Here is a 13021-nt window from a genome sequence, read left to right as displayed (position 1 = left end):
ATCAGTAATCACTGAAATTAAGAAATTTAGATTCATTGCAGACAAATAAGAACATGTGGAGATTGTTGTAACGGCAAGTTTGCATCTGATAATGAACATTTGAACCAACACAATACATATATCTCCAGTAGTAGATTATAGGAGTAATAATTGTCCAGATAAAGATAACAGCCTTGAAAATAACTGACTGAAGCTCAATCACGTTATCTCATTCTTCCCAGTCCTTTCTTTTTGAAGGAAGTCTTCTGTGTAGTCCTTTAAAAAAGATATAACATTGTTCCTGGTGAACACTACGTGCAGTTTCAACTTTCAACTTGATGACATGAATTATCACCGAAAGAATTCCTTCAACTGCAAACTTATCCTTGCCTTTTGCAATTGCCTATGAAAATTGGGATGCACTGATAAGTATGTATGGAGAACTGCATAGAAGAACAGAACATAGATCAGTGTGCTCTTGATGCCTACTGATGCTTATTTGAAATCATTTCAGATGAATGTTGCTGAAAGTTGATTCAATTATGCACCAATAATTAATGGAACACACCATACAATGAGCACGAAAGTCAGTTAAAAGCAATTGCAGCTACCTCAGATTCTCCATGCATTAGGTAAACTGCAATTGGAGTTATATTATTGCATACCTTGCTGCCTAAAATTTACTGAAATTGCTACGGCTGAACATCAACTCCCCAAAGCGAAAGTAGATACACTAAGTAGATACACCAGAATTTAAGTCCCTTGGCTTTTTCACAAACTGCCATTTGGACCAATCTTGAGCTGATCTAACGGCTCCATTTTCGGCGCATTGCTTTGTCTGTCATTGTCTTGATAAAACCACGTACAACTTCGGAACCCTTTCCCAACCCCGTGTTAGATCTTACGCAGTGAAAGTATCATGAACATGTAAACTGATGATGACTGAATTTTCTAGACCAATACCATATACAAGACGTGGACATCTAGGACCTGTCAGGTACGTCACCCTGTACCTGGCAATTAAGCGGGTTGGGCGGGTTTTGAACAGATTAATATTGGGTTTTCGCTTAAATGAGTTATACTCAATCCGTCTAACTTTAGATTAGGTTGGGTCATATTGGGTCATCTCAAACCCATGACCCAAAATGATCCAACATATCAATTACTACATTGTGATATATAGACTTTCTCTTATACATTTATATACACAAAAATATTTTTTTCACGTAGATAAACACATTTTTACATAAATAAATATATTTTCACACACTTTTACACACACTACTTTTTAATCTCCTTGGAAACACATCATAAATAGAATAATATTTTATATTAATTGTATTGTGAATTTTAGATAATAAATTGTACACTTAAATAGATTAGCTAAAAAAATTTGTTAATACTACTAATTGATTGAAACTTATTTTTGTCACAACTTATTTTGACACTTTTACTATTCACATCTACTTTATTGTAAGTTGCAATATTCTATGTACACGAATACCAATTAGGTGTTGAGCAATTCAATAAAATTTTCATAAAAAATGGTAGATATTTGCCGAATTTGGTAAAGGTAAGGGATAGCTGCAGGTTGTGAACGTAAGAGGCAAACTGGGACACCTTTGTGGACGAGGGTGGAATGATCAGCATATTACTACATATGAAGTTAAGCAATTATGGAAAAAGTAAATAGAAGCTTCATAATTTCATACATGTACAACACAACTCTTTCGTTTATCAATGGTTATCCTAATTGGTATTCGGTTTCATATGTATCTTCAATTTCTGGAAACTTATAATATGTTATTCTAGCAATTCTTGATCAATAAACCTACAAAAGCCTACAAATTTTATCTAACTTATCTAGCTATTTTAATCATTCCATTATTTCTTTCTATTCCTGAGCATTTTAATTGTCAAATAAAAAAGTCTCACTATTAAGTTCATTCTTTGCCGAACAGCTGCCAAATATGCAACGAGGGAGTTCATCTTAAACTTTATTGAATTGCATGAAATTTATTAGGAATTATTAAAAATGAAATAAAACGAGTTAGAGAAAAGCAAAAGAATGCAATTAGAACAAATCTGTCCAGTGGTGCTCCTCTATACTGCTTTTTGAATTTGTGGGTCATGAAAAGTGATGTATATGTTCAGTAGTATTAATTGCTTTCAAATTATTTCCAGTGTATGTCTGTGCAAGGGATTGAAGAGTTACCAGAATATTATTATTCACATAGTCTTTTCAAGCTTTCACCAAGAAAAGCTAAACAGAAGCGCAAGTATCTTTGTTTGAGCTTACATCTGGTAGGTATACATGTTAGTGTAGACCGCCTTGTCCGTGTAAAGTTTAGATCATTATTCCCTCCAACAATGAAGAATACACATTAATAATAAAACAAAACACAAAGAAGAAAAAAACATGCACTAGAAGTTTAGAGACGGAGGAGAGAACAGCGTGGAAGACGTAGGGAGAAACTGAGATAAGAGGATAGAGTTGAAGATGCTAGCAAAGAAAGAAATAGAGAAAGCATTTGGGAGATAAGCGCAGGAATACATGTATTACGTAGCACTAACCCTGAGTTTACGTTTTTAGTTTTCCTTGGAAAGAAGATGAAGCTATGATGCCAACCAAGGCATTAGGCTCAGTTTGCATAACCAGTAAATCAGATATGACAGTGCCTTCATTCAACTAACATAAAAAGATGAATTTCAATAGTTCTTCAAAGCATGAGATTAATTATGAGCATCAATTAGGATCAGCAAACTGTATCCCTTCTCATGGAGTCCGTGAAATGCATGTTATGTCATTTGGGGAACTTACATAACCAAGTGTGGGAGAAAAAACAAACTACCATTCCTGATTCGAGTAAGGGGTTGTTGTATATTCAACTATGTTATAATGAAGTTTGACTACGAGTTTTGCAGGTGAATAACTTGAAGGAAAAAAGTTAAACTGCTTCTGCTGATTAGGCCACAACATAATACCACAGATCAGATATAAGAGGATGTTCAATTGATCTCACCTGCAATTCGCAAGAAGAACCTTTTTCCTTCAAATGTTAAAACCTTAACAGAGCAGGAAGATCTACGAAGTTTCTACTAGAGGGGGACAGAAGGTTGCAGGGTGGGAACATATTCCAGCAACGAGCAAAGACTTCTGGTTTGTTCTCTGTGCGAATTAATAAAAGCATTTAGTTATTTATTTGTTCAGGAGTTAGAAGCTGAGTGACATCAGACATGAAAATGTGATCGTGCTATTAGGATGAGGTGATCTGACAGAATGCTGCTCTACAAGCAAATTGTCAATGGTTCTCTGTGCAGCCTACGACCATTTAAGATTGCAGAATGCTTCTTGAGTTTGTTATGTGTTGCAGCTGTTTTATGTCGTTTTTCCAAAAGGAGCATGTTTTCAAAATCTTCCACAATCTCATGCATATTATGCGATTTAAAATTATGAGAAAACTATTAAAGGAATCTGGTAGACTTGTTACCTCATATGCCAATGGTAGCACTGATATCTAGTTTCCGGCAGGCAAGACCACTCTTGAGACAGACATGGTTACACAAATTCTTTACTGGTTCTCGTGACACCATTAACTCCCTTGGATGGCCCATTTACCAGACCACTAAGTTGTGATTCTGAAGATTATCTTGATATATCATCTATTTCTGCCCCTAAAGGATATTAGTAACCAATATTTCATCAAATAAAACCAGAAAAGCTATGCTGGAGAAAGTCACAATAAGTCTGATTAGTTAAGCAGAACCACACCTACTCAAAATATTCAAGCAACACCAGCAGTCTTGTAATGAAGTATATAGAATGCTAGAAAAGAACACTTTGAGATTATCATTTTCCAAACATTTTTTTAAAATTGTTTGGCAATATCCGTGTGTAGTGCTTGGAAAGGACCATTTCTAGTTGATTTGCATAATTTGTGAATACTTAACTATGTTGCTGTCAGGAATTCAACAAACTCCGATCTAACTAGTGGAAGATATCCAGTTTTAGACCTAAGAATTTAGGCTTCAACTTCTAATTTCTTTAACTACTAAACTATCTTAGCATGATCTACACCTGGTGAACTGACTGAAACCAGGAAAGTCAATCAAGTAAGTAGCCTGCAATCATTAGCCAATGAATCTAAACATGTGGCTTTCCATATTCATAATTAATGGAATCTTAACTTGTTAAAACCGATGGTTTTACCTTGACAAGAAGAAAGCATGCTGGCTAAAATTTGCAAACATGGGAGAATTGAAAATGCTTATTAAACAGATTTTAGACATTGCAATATGTTGAGATTAAGAAAGATCCACAGACAGTGCTGCCTCTTTGACACACTGTAATGCAGCAAACAAACTCAAAACTTGAGTCATTAAATTTATAAATTGACATAGAACAAGGAAAGAGTTTACAATATATTTGTCAACTATAAATATAATGTATTTGTCATCTACTATTTACGGCAACAATGTGCACATTCAAATGTATGGCATCGAATAGGTTCAGGTCACAATGCCTTTCAAAGCAGAACCACTTCTTCTGAAGTGCCATAATCTTTGATATTTTCTAGATGAACTCAGTCAATCTCTTTGCACTGTAACTCATCAATCAAACCACTGAAAGGAGTGTACATTTCCACTCTGCAAAGAGCAATAGACTTCCATGTCAAAAAGTTAAAATAATTTGATAATGTAAGTTAAACAAAGATATTGCTGTGGAATGTAGAGTTACCAGAACAGTCTGCAGAGTGTCAAATTTTGCTGCCCCTCCTTGTAGAACTGTGCTGCTGCCTGTTTTGCCTCTTTTTCATGCTAAAATTCATTTAGATATGCATAAGCAAAGATCTGTTGACTTTCGTGCTCTTTCTAGATCAAACCAAGCAAGACTTTTTATTCCACTACAATCTTTATCTTCAGTAGCTGTCACCCGTGGAAATGAATTGTCACGAAACGACCAATTTCTGGAAATATTCGCAAGCAAAATACTTCGTCTTATAATTTGAGCAGTTATTCTTGAAAGGAACCTCAAAACTGAAAGCTAAACAGTACTGATCAATTGCTTATGTTTCTTTAAGATTATGTTAATATGGATAACTTAATTTATGATGTAACCTGGATTTGACTTCCAAAATCTCTACTTTCAATAGAGATTTTGTAATTAATTTCGAAGGCAGTCATAGTGAACAAAATATTAAGAACAATTCTATCCACACTAACTCTTAACTACCACAAATTTGACATAACATATTCTAAAGGGTGCTTAAGAAATGAAAATTGAAGCTTCTATAAAGAATTTTTTTTATCACTGTGGAGATGTGCCTACCAACCACTAGAACCGTTGTAATTTCTTTGATAATTTTAATACAGGTGTAGACAACAGGCACAAGCCATTAGATATTTTCAGCTTTGATTCATAGGGAGCAAAAGCATAAGGCAATAGTACTTCCTCACTGTTTCTTAGAAGTTTCTGACTCACTGCTGCTATAAGATGACAGTGAGTGTGAGCTACTCCTTGCATAGTCATTGCAGTTGCCACTGTATTCAGAATTGAAAGGTAACTTGTTACAAGTTACAACTGAAGTGCTGAAGTAATTGAAGATCACTTGGCAGACATTGAGGATAGGCTCACCAGTCAGTTTACTTGTTTTCTAATTGGAATGTCACTCCCTCCAATTATACACTATTAAAACTATGAACTCTGACATCCACTACTGTACTATATGGACATATATGTGTGTGTGTAATGCTCAACAATTTAAAGGAAAATTAATATGAAAATGAATTTAGTCAATTATTCAATACTTGGTAAGAAATAGCAGAACAGATCATAAGCTAAACCTACAGATGTGTGTAGGGAAAAGTTTAAGGACCAATGGCTAGCGAATAATTGTAAGGGCAAAATTCTCATGTGGCTCTCAAACTATTACAAAATTTAACTTTTGACCCTTCAATTATAAACTGATAAGTTTTAGCCCTACAACTAATTAAAACGTATAATTCTAGTTCTTCCATCAGCTTGAGTCGTTACATCAACTTGAGCTATGGGATTCATGATTCCTTAGTGGCCCTCAAACTATTACAAAGTTCAACTTTTGGTCCTCCAACTATTAACTGATAAATTTTAGCCTTCCAACTAATTAAAAAGTATAATCCTAATTCTTTTGTCAACTTGAATCATTATGTCGAACATATTACATGTGTAGCAGGGGGCATAATCGAGGGGCATTTTCATCTTCATAGGACATGTTCATTAGATTCAGGTTATATTCATCAAATTCAGGCATGTCTGGGGAGATTAAAATGGTGATATATTGCTGCATAGCCATTGCTTGTGTCTTGATTGTGACACTAATGTGCTGCATATGTTTGAGGTTTAGACACAAAAATGGGGACATTGTAGTATACCCCCCTAACATGCATGTAGTAATGTTTCTGATCGACATAACAATTCAAGTTGATGGAAAGACTAGGATTATATGTTTTAATTAGTTGAAGGGTTAACTTATCAATTAACGGTTGGATGGCCAAAAGTTGAACTTTATAATAGTTTGAGGGTCATTGGGGGGCATAGGGGTGGCAATTTCTGACACGACCCGAAAACACGACACGAACCTAACACGAAATTAATGGGTTTGGGTTGAAGTTTTGGGGGTTCGGGTCAGAATCGGGTCGAACCCGATGAACCCGAAAAGAAAACATGTCGATTTCGGGTCAACCCGTGGTGACCTGATATGACCCGATATGACCCGTTTATAAATTAAAAATAATTTAATAAACATAAAAATTATTTTATCTAACTAAACTAAATCATTCATTTTTTTCAAAGGCATTAATTACTTAATCTTAAATGAATTTATTTACCTTGTGTGAACTTAAAATTATTATATTTGGACAAATAATATAATTCGTTTTAATTTATTTTATATTTGGTTTGGGATAAAACACTTTTACGGTGTTTAATTTATTTTGGAATTGATTTGAAATTATTTATTTAAATTTTTATTACTTGATGATGTAATTAATTTTGTGAGAAATTGATTTTATTAGAATTTACAGTGATAAATTAATAAATTAAAATTAATTTTCGGGTCATTTCGGGTCGACCCGCCAACCCAAAATTTTCGGGTTCGTGTCAGATATACTGACCCGTCACGGGTTGACGGGTCGGATTCGGGTCAACAGATTTTTTGACGGGTAACCTGATTGGACCCGAATTGCCACCCCTAGGGGGGCACGATGTGCTATTTCTGTTAGATATAATGACTTAAGTTGACAAAAGGTTTAGTTAATAGTTGGAGGGTCAAAAGTTGCATTTCGTAATAGTTTGGGAGCCATTAGGGCATTTTGCCCTAGTTGTATTGGTTGATTTTCACATGGTATAGAAAGAGTACCTTCTGCAGTGTATAACGGGGAAAAAAACTGGAACAGATAACATGTATATTGCGCATATCATTAGGAAACAATATTGGGTGACAAAAGCCAACTACGAAGGGCAGTATAAAGCAATTATCCCTCTAAACTAATTCTGCCAACTATGAAGTAGTAGCAATTCTGAAATGAAAAAGTAAATTGAGGACTTACATGGGATGTTTCGTATTGTTCAAAGGTAGCCATAACCTCCATGAACTGGCTTTCTCTTTTGCTTGCACCATTCGTATCAGGAACATGCATTTCACTGTTGTATAGAGAAAAATTCTGGATTTAACTAACAAAAATTTGCACTTTGCTTCTGACATTTAAAACATGATTCCTTCACTTGACTCGGCTCCCAGACACTCCATGTTACCATCACCAAAGCACTATGAATATAGAGACCAATCAGCAAACCTTAAACTCCATGCACCACTATGGGAATCTCAACATAATCAATCTCTATCTTAGGTATTCTGTTTATCTTGTGCCAATCTTCACCCACATCAGCTCTGCACCTTTCTTTGATGATGGCACTGTCAACAATGATCAGGAGTTGAAGAGACTCTGGTAATCCTTCTTCTGGTAATGCTTGAAGTCTTGGGCAGCCGCCAATGTTTAAATTATGGAGGAAATTGAGGTTGTGAAGTGATGGCAAACTGGTTAGCCTTGAGCAATTACTCATAGTGAGCTCACGTAGGCAAGGCAAATCATCTCCATTCAATCCTCTCCATGTGGCCATATTTGGCATGTCCTGGAATATTAGTGACTCCAGTGATGGAAACCCTTTAATACTACCGAAGCCACAAAAATGATGGTCAACATGCACCAAACCAGCCATATCTTCAATACAAAGAAATTTGAGGAGTGGAAGTTGCCCAAGAGAAGGGAGAATTGAGCAAGACAGACAGCTATGAAGGTGAATATTTGTGAGCTTGTACACTGGATTACTTATCCAACTAGGAAACATGACACCATTGTACCCTGATATAGATAACTCCTTAAGGTTCTCGTGAGGTTGAAGGCCCGCAAGTACTTCTTGCTCATCTATTTTATCCCCAAGGCAGTTCCATTCCAACTGAAGTTTTTTAAGGTATGGTTTCTTGAATAAATTTGCCTCTTTTGCTTCCATTGGACTCAGCACATTTTCAAGATTGGTAATGCACAATGATCCTCTTAGGAATCTCATATTCTTCAACTCTCTGATACCACAGCCTCTTGCTCTTCCCACAATAAATGCACTAAGTGTTTGGAGGTTGACTAAATTTCCAAAACCTGATGGCATGTAGTTTAACTGATGCTTTACATCCAAGTCAAGATGTCGAAGATTAGTCAGATTCTTCATGTTTGTTGGAAGTTCAAAAAACTCAAAGCAACTTTTGAGCTTGAGGGTTTGTAAAGCTAAAAGGTTTGAAGTTGGTTCAGGCAGCTTTTGGATGTGGTTTTCAGAAAGGTTAAGATAGCGAAGATGTTTCAAGCGATCAATGGAACTAGGAAGTTCATCAATGCCCATATGGCTCAAGTTCAACACTCTCAGGAATTGAAGTTTCAAAAATAGTTCGTAAGGAACTTGTGAGACACTGGTATCATTCGTAGACATTATTAAAGTTCGTAACTGCCTAAACCAAGCGAAGGCCTTTGGCCCAATTGATTGGACACTTTCATGAGAGAGGGACAAATGACGAGCATTGTTAAATGCTGGAGGCCAATGTTGTATATCCTCCTCCAGGCGAAAGCATGTATTTGCAGAAATTAACTGTGCCATACAGTGAATAAGCTCGTGCATTTTGTATATTGACTGGTTGTGTAGGTTAACATGTGAAAATTGAAAGAAGGACCTCCAGATTAATTCACTGAAAAAATCATTACCAATGTCCTCCAGTCTCATTTCTCGTCTAGGTTGGATGAACCCTTCTCCCACCCACAGCAGGACCAACTCTTCCATTTCAAACTCATGATTTGGGGGGAAAATGGAGCAATATGCAAAACATTTTCTCAAATGTGTAGGAAGGAAATGATAGCTTAGTATTAAAGCAGAAAAAATTTCATTTTGATCCTGCGGAAGCTCCCACATCTTACTGTTTAAGACGGAATTCCACCCCTCTTCATCAGATCTGAAACGAAGTATGCCTCCAAGACATTTCGCTGCTAAAGGCAGTCCTTTGCATTTCTTAGCTATTTTTCTCCCTATTTCTTCCAAATTCATTTTCTCCCTTTCATCCTTACTTGAGAATGCTCTTTGTTTCACCAATTCCCAACAGACCTCATCATTCAAACTTTGCACACCATATGCTCGAATTGTACCAAGAATTGATGACACTATGGTGCTTCGAGTTGTTACAATAACTTTGCTTCCTTGGCGTCCAACTCTTAAAGGTGAACATAAAGCATCCCAATCCCCATATTTCTCAGTCCAGTAATCATCTAAAACTAGAAGAAACTTTCTCCCAAATAGTAGATTTTGAAGTTTAGACTGAATGGGATCTAGGTCAGACAACTTGCATTTTTTTCCAGTGAGGGATTCAACAACTGACTTACTTATCCCGATCAGGTCAAAATTGATAGACACAGAAATCCATATTCTGAATTCGAAGTTCTTCAATATACGCTCATCATTGTAAACAACTTGAGCAAGGGTCGTCTTGCCAATCCCTCCCATACCCACTAGAGGAATCACAGATAAATTGCCCCTACTGGATTCAGTCATCAATAGCATCTGGATGATATCCTCTTTGTCCTTTTCTCTTCCAACTACAAACTCTTCATCAACCAATGAACTTGTAGCACAAAAGTTATTATTAAGTGGGGTATGCATCTTATAAGATCCCACTGCAGATAACTTACTTAGGAAAAGACTATCCATTTCAGTTGAAATATGTTCCAGTTCTTTCCTTATCTTACATATCTCATGGGGCATTGACAATTTAAAAGATGACAAGAGGTTGCTGCGTACCAGGTTGCTATTATTAGCATTATCTGAATTGTCAGTATGTACCCGCGAAATATCCAACGAGATCTCATCAAGTAGGTCATCAGCACAATATGAGAGCTTCTCTACATCAACAAGCCACATCTTCCAGGCTTCGTTGCTGCTGTGGTTGATTAGACTCAGATGATTGTTCTCTACACTGTCCAGAATAGCTCTAATTCTTTGGAGTGTTCTCTGCAGCCTTCTCAGCTCATCATCAACTCCCAGAATCAAGCTGGTTTCCCTCACAGCAAAGTTAGCAATCTTCTCAAGAACAACTTGCAAGGAAGCTGATGCAATACCAGATTGAAATGCAGATTCCATGGACAAAATATTACAAACAATGTGCTCAACAAAAGGAAAACAAGGCTTGTCTCAAGTTTAGGAATAATTCCTTCAAGTCTGATCCTTGTTTAGCCAAAAGGTCAACTTTCCTGTTCCCAAGTCAAGGAGGACTCAGAAGTCAGAAGTCTTTGTGAATTGTGATGATGCTTCCTAGTTCAGACTCTAAATTCCTGGGATGAGGGGCTGGACTCCTGACCCTTTCACGGTCAAGATTTGGTCCAAAAAAATTATACGATCCAAATCACTTTTTGTATCTCATTTTTAATAACGTGTATGAGACTTACAAAAATTTGTTTTAAAGTTATACACTGTGCAAATAAAGTTACGCGTTGTGTAAATAAAGTTATGCGGTATACCAAATGCACAAAATCGCTAGGAACGATTGCAGGTACAACCATTCCTGCCTGTGGTCCAAATTCCTGGCCTAGCATTTACCCTGCTGTCACCACGTGAAATCCCAGAAATCTCCTTGAATAAAAAGAAATAAAAAAAAAGTGTCAAAGCTCTGTACTGACATCTAGAGGATTAATTATCTGAACACTTTTATATTAAGTCACATAAGGATTAGATAAGGCTAATTCCTTATATTATTGTTGAAAAAATAAACAATCGATCAATTGTTGGTACGAAAGAGAGAGGGTTTTCAGAACTACACCTACCGTGCTAACTCAGCAAGAGAAAGATTTTTTTTAAAGTTAAACGCTACAAAATAAAAAAAAAAGTCTGACAATTTTTTTTTTCAAATATTGTGCCCTGCTAGGCTACGTTAGCTCAATAAGGATGATTCTTTATAAAATAACCTGAAGCTTTTTCTTTTTTTAGAAATTTGTCTCCTGCGAAGCTTAGTTTACCTAGCAGGGGTGATTCTTTGAAAAAAAGTAGAATGTTGTTCTTTTCTACCCAAAAACTTGAGTTTGTCCTTTTCTACCTCTTCTTAATATCCAAAAACAGCGTTTGTAAGATATTCTCAATACATTGTTAAGAAAATTATGATCTTCAAAACGTAAGCGCATGGAATTGTTCTCCTTAACCGTATTTAGAACTTACAATTAAATTTCCATGCAAACTATCCAATTTGGCAGCCATAAAGAATCTCAATCCATCTATATTTTTAGAAAAGAAAACGAAAACAAATGATGTGCACAAAACTTTCTCACAAATGAATGGCATCAAGTGAACGTACTAAAAATTAAGTTCATAATTTTGATGATTGATATTACACGTATTCTTGTATTTCTTGAAAAGACTAGATAAAGAAAATCAAGTTCCAAAAGAAAAGAGTATGTTTAACTTTAAGCATCCATTTCTATATTTTCATGACAACCATCCAACATTCGTAGGATGCGAATTGAAGGCCAACATTAAATCACCTTTGGAACTGCATTATTAAAGGTAAAGTTCGAGACTCAAAAAAAAAATGTAAAGGTCATGAACAACCAAATATTTCCTACACAGCCGTGCCATACCTCTGAAGTGAGTACATGAATGGCGTGCCATACATTTAAAAAAAAAAAAAAAAAAAAAGAATCATCCCACTAGGAGACAGATTTCTGAAATTAAAAAAAAAAAAAAAACAAAAAGCTTCAAGTTGCATTATAAAAGAATCACCTCTATCGGACTGCGTCAGCCCAACAGAGAACAACATTTTAAAAAAAAAAAAAAAACTATGAAACTTTTTTCTTTGCAGTGTCAAACCTTAATATGTATATGTGTGTGTGTGTTTCTTCTTGCCATGGCAGGTACAGTTTTGGAAACCTCCCTATCAGATCAATAATTGATTGATTTTTTTTTCATCGATAATCTAAGGAATTAGCCGCAAACGATAGAGCGAAATACTAGTGTGTTAAGAGTATATAAAAAACCATAAAGTGAAATACTGGTACATTAAGAGTATATAAAAATATATGTGGGAAATGAAATGCTTATTAGCTGCAAACTATAGAGTGAAATACTAGTGCGTTAAGAGTATATAAAAACTAGAAAGTGAAATACTGGTACATTATGAGTATATAAAAATGTGGGAAATGAAATGCTTATTGAAAGGGCTAATGCCTTATATTATAGATGAAAAAAAAAAATTGATCAATTGTTGATCTGATAGGGAGTTACCAAAATTATGCCTGTCATGCTGAAGTATATATCTACATACATATTTGTAAAGTTAGATGCTGCAAAATAAAAAAGTCTAAAATAAAAAAGTCTAACAGCTTTTTTTTTTTTGTTTTGTTTTCTAGAAATATAGATGGATTGAGATTCTTTATGGCTGCCAAATTGGATGGATTGCACGGAAATTTAGCCGAAAGTTCTGAATAT

At 35.5% G+C, this 13021-nt stretch overlaps 1 protein-coding gene across 3 annotated transcripts; it reads right to left on the bottom strand.

Moving 5' to 3' along the window:
- Positions 1–4314: 4314 nt before the first annotated feature.
- On the bottom strand, positions 4315–10223 carry LOC113773275 (disease resistance protein RGA2-like). Of its 3 annotated transcripts, none has more exons than XM_027317886.1 (3): positions 7567–10223; positions 4718–4946; positions 4315–4626 (listed from the first exon to the last, which is right to left on the bottom strand). In XM_027317886.1, the coding sequence occupies exon 1, from the start codon at positions 10208–10210 to the stop codon at positions 7814–7816; it is 2397 nt and encodes a 798-aa protein (XP_027173687.1). In that variant the 5' UTR covers positions 10211–10223; the 3' UTR covers positions 4315–4626; positions 4718–4946; positions 7567–7813. The 3 variants fall into 3 exon arrangements, with proteins under 3 accessions (XP_027173687.1, XP_027173689.1, XP_027173690.1); XM_027317888.1 differs by having other exon boundaries at positions 4718–4905; XM_027317889.1 differs by having other exon boundaries at positions 4718–4797.
- Positions 10224–13021: the final 2798 nt, after the last annotated feature.

The sequence above is a fragment of the Coffea eugenioides genome, chromosome 6 (assembly GCF_003713205.1).
Source record: "Coffea eugenioides isolate CCC68of chromosome 6, Ceug_1.0, whole genome shotgun sequence".
Classification (NCBI taxonomy): Eukaryota; Viridiplantae; Streptophyta; class Magnoliopsida; order Gentianales; family Rubiaceae; genus Coffea; species Coffea eugenioides.
Note: the sequence above shows the minus strand (reverse complement) of the source record. Positions and strands in the feature narration are given on the sequence as shown.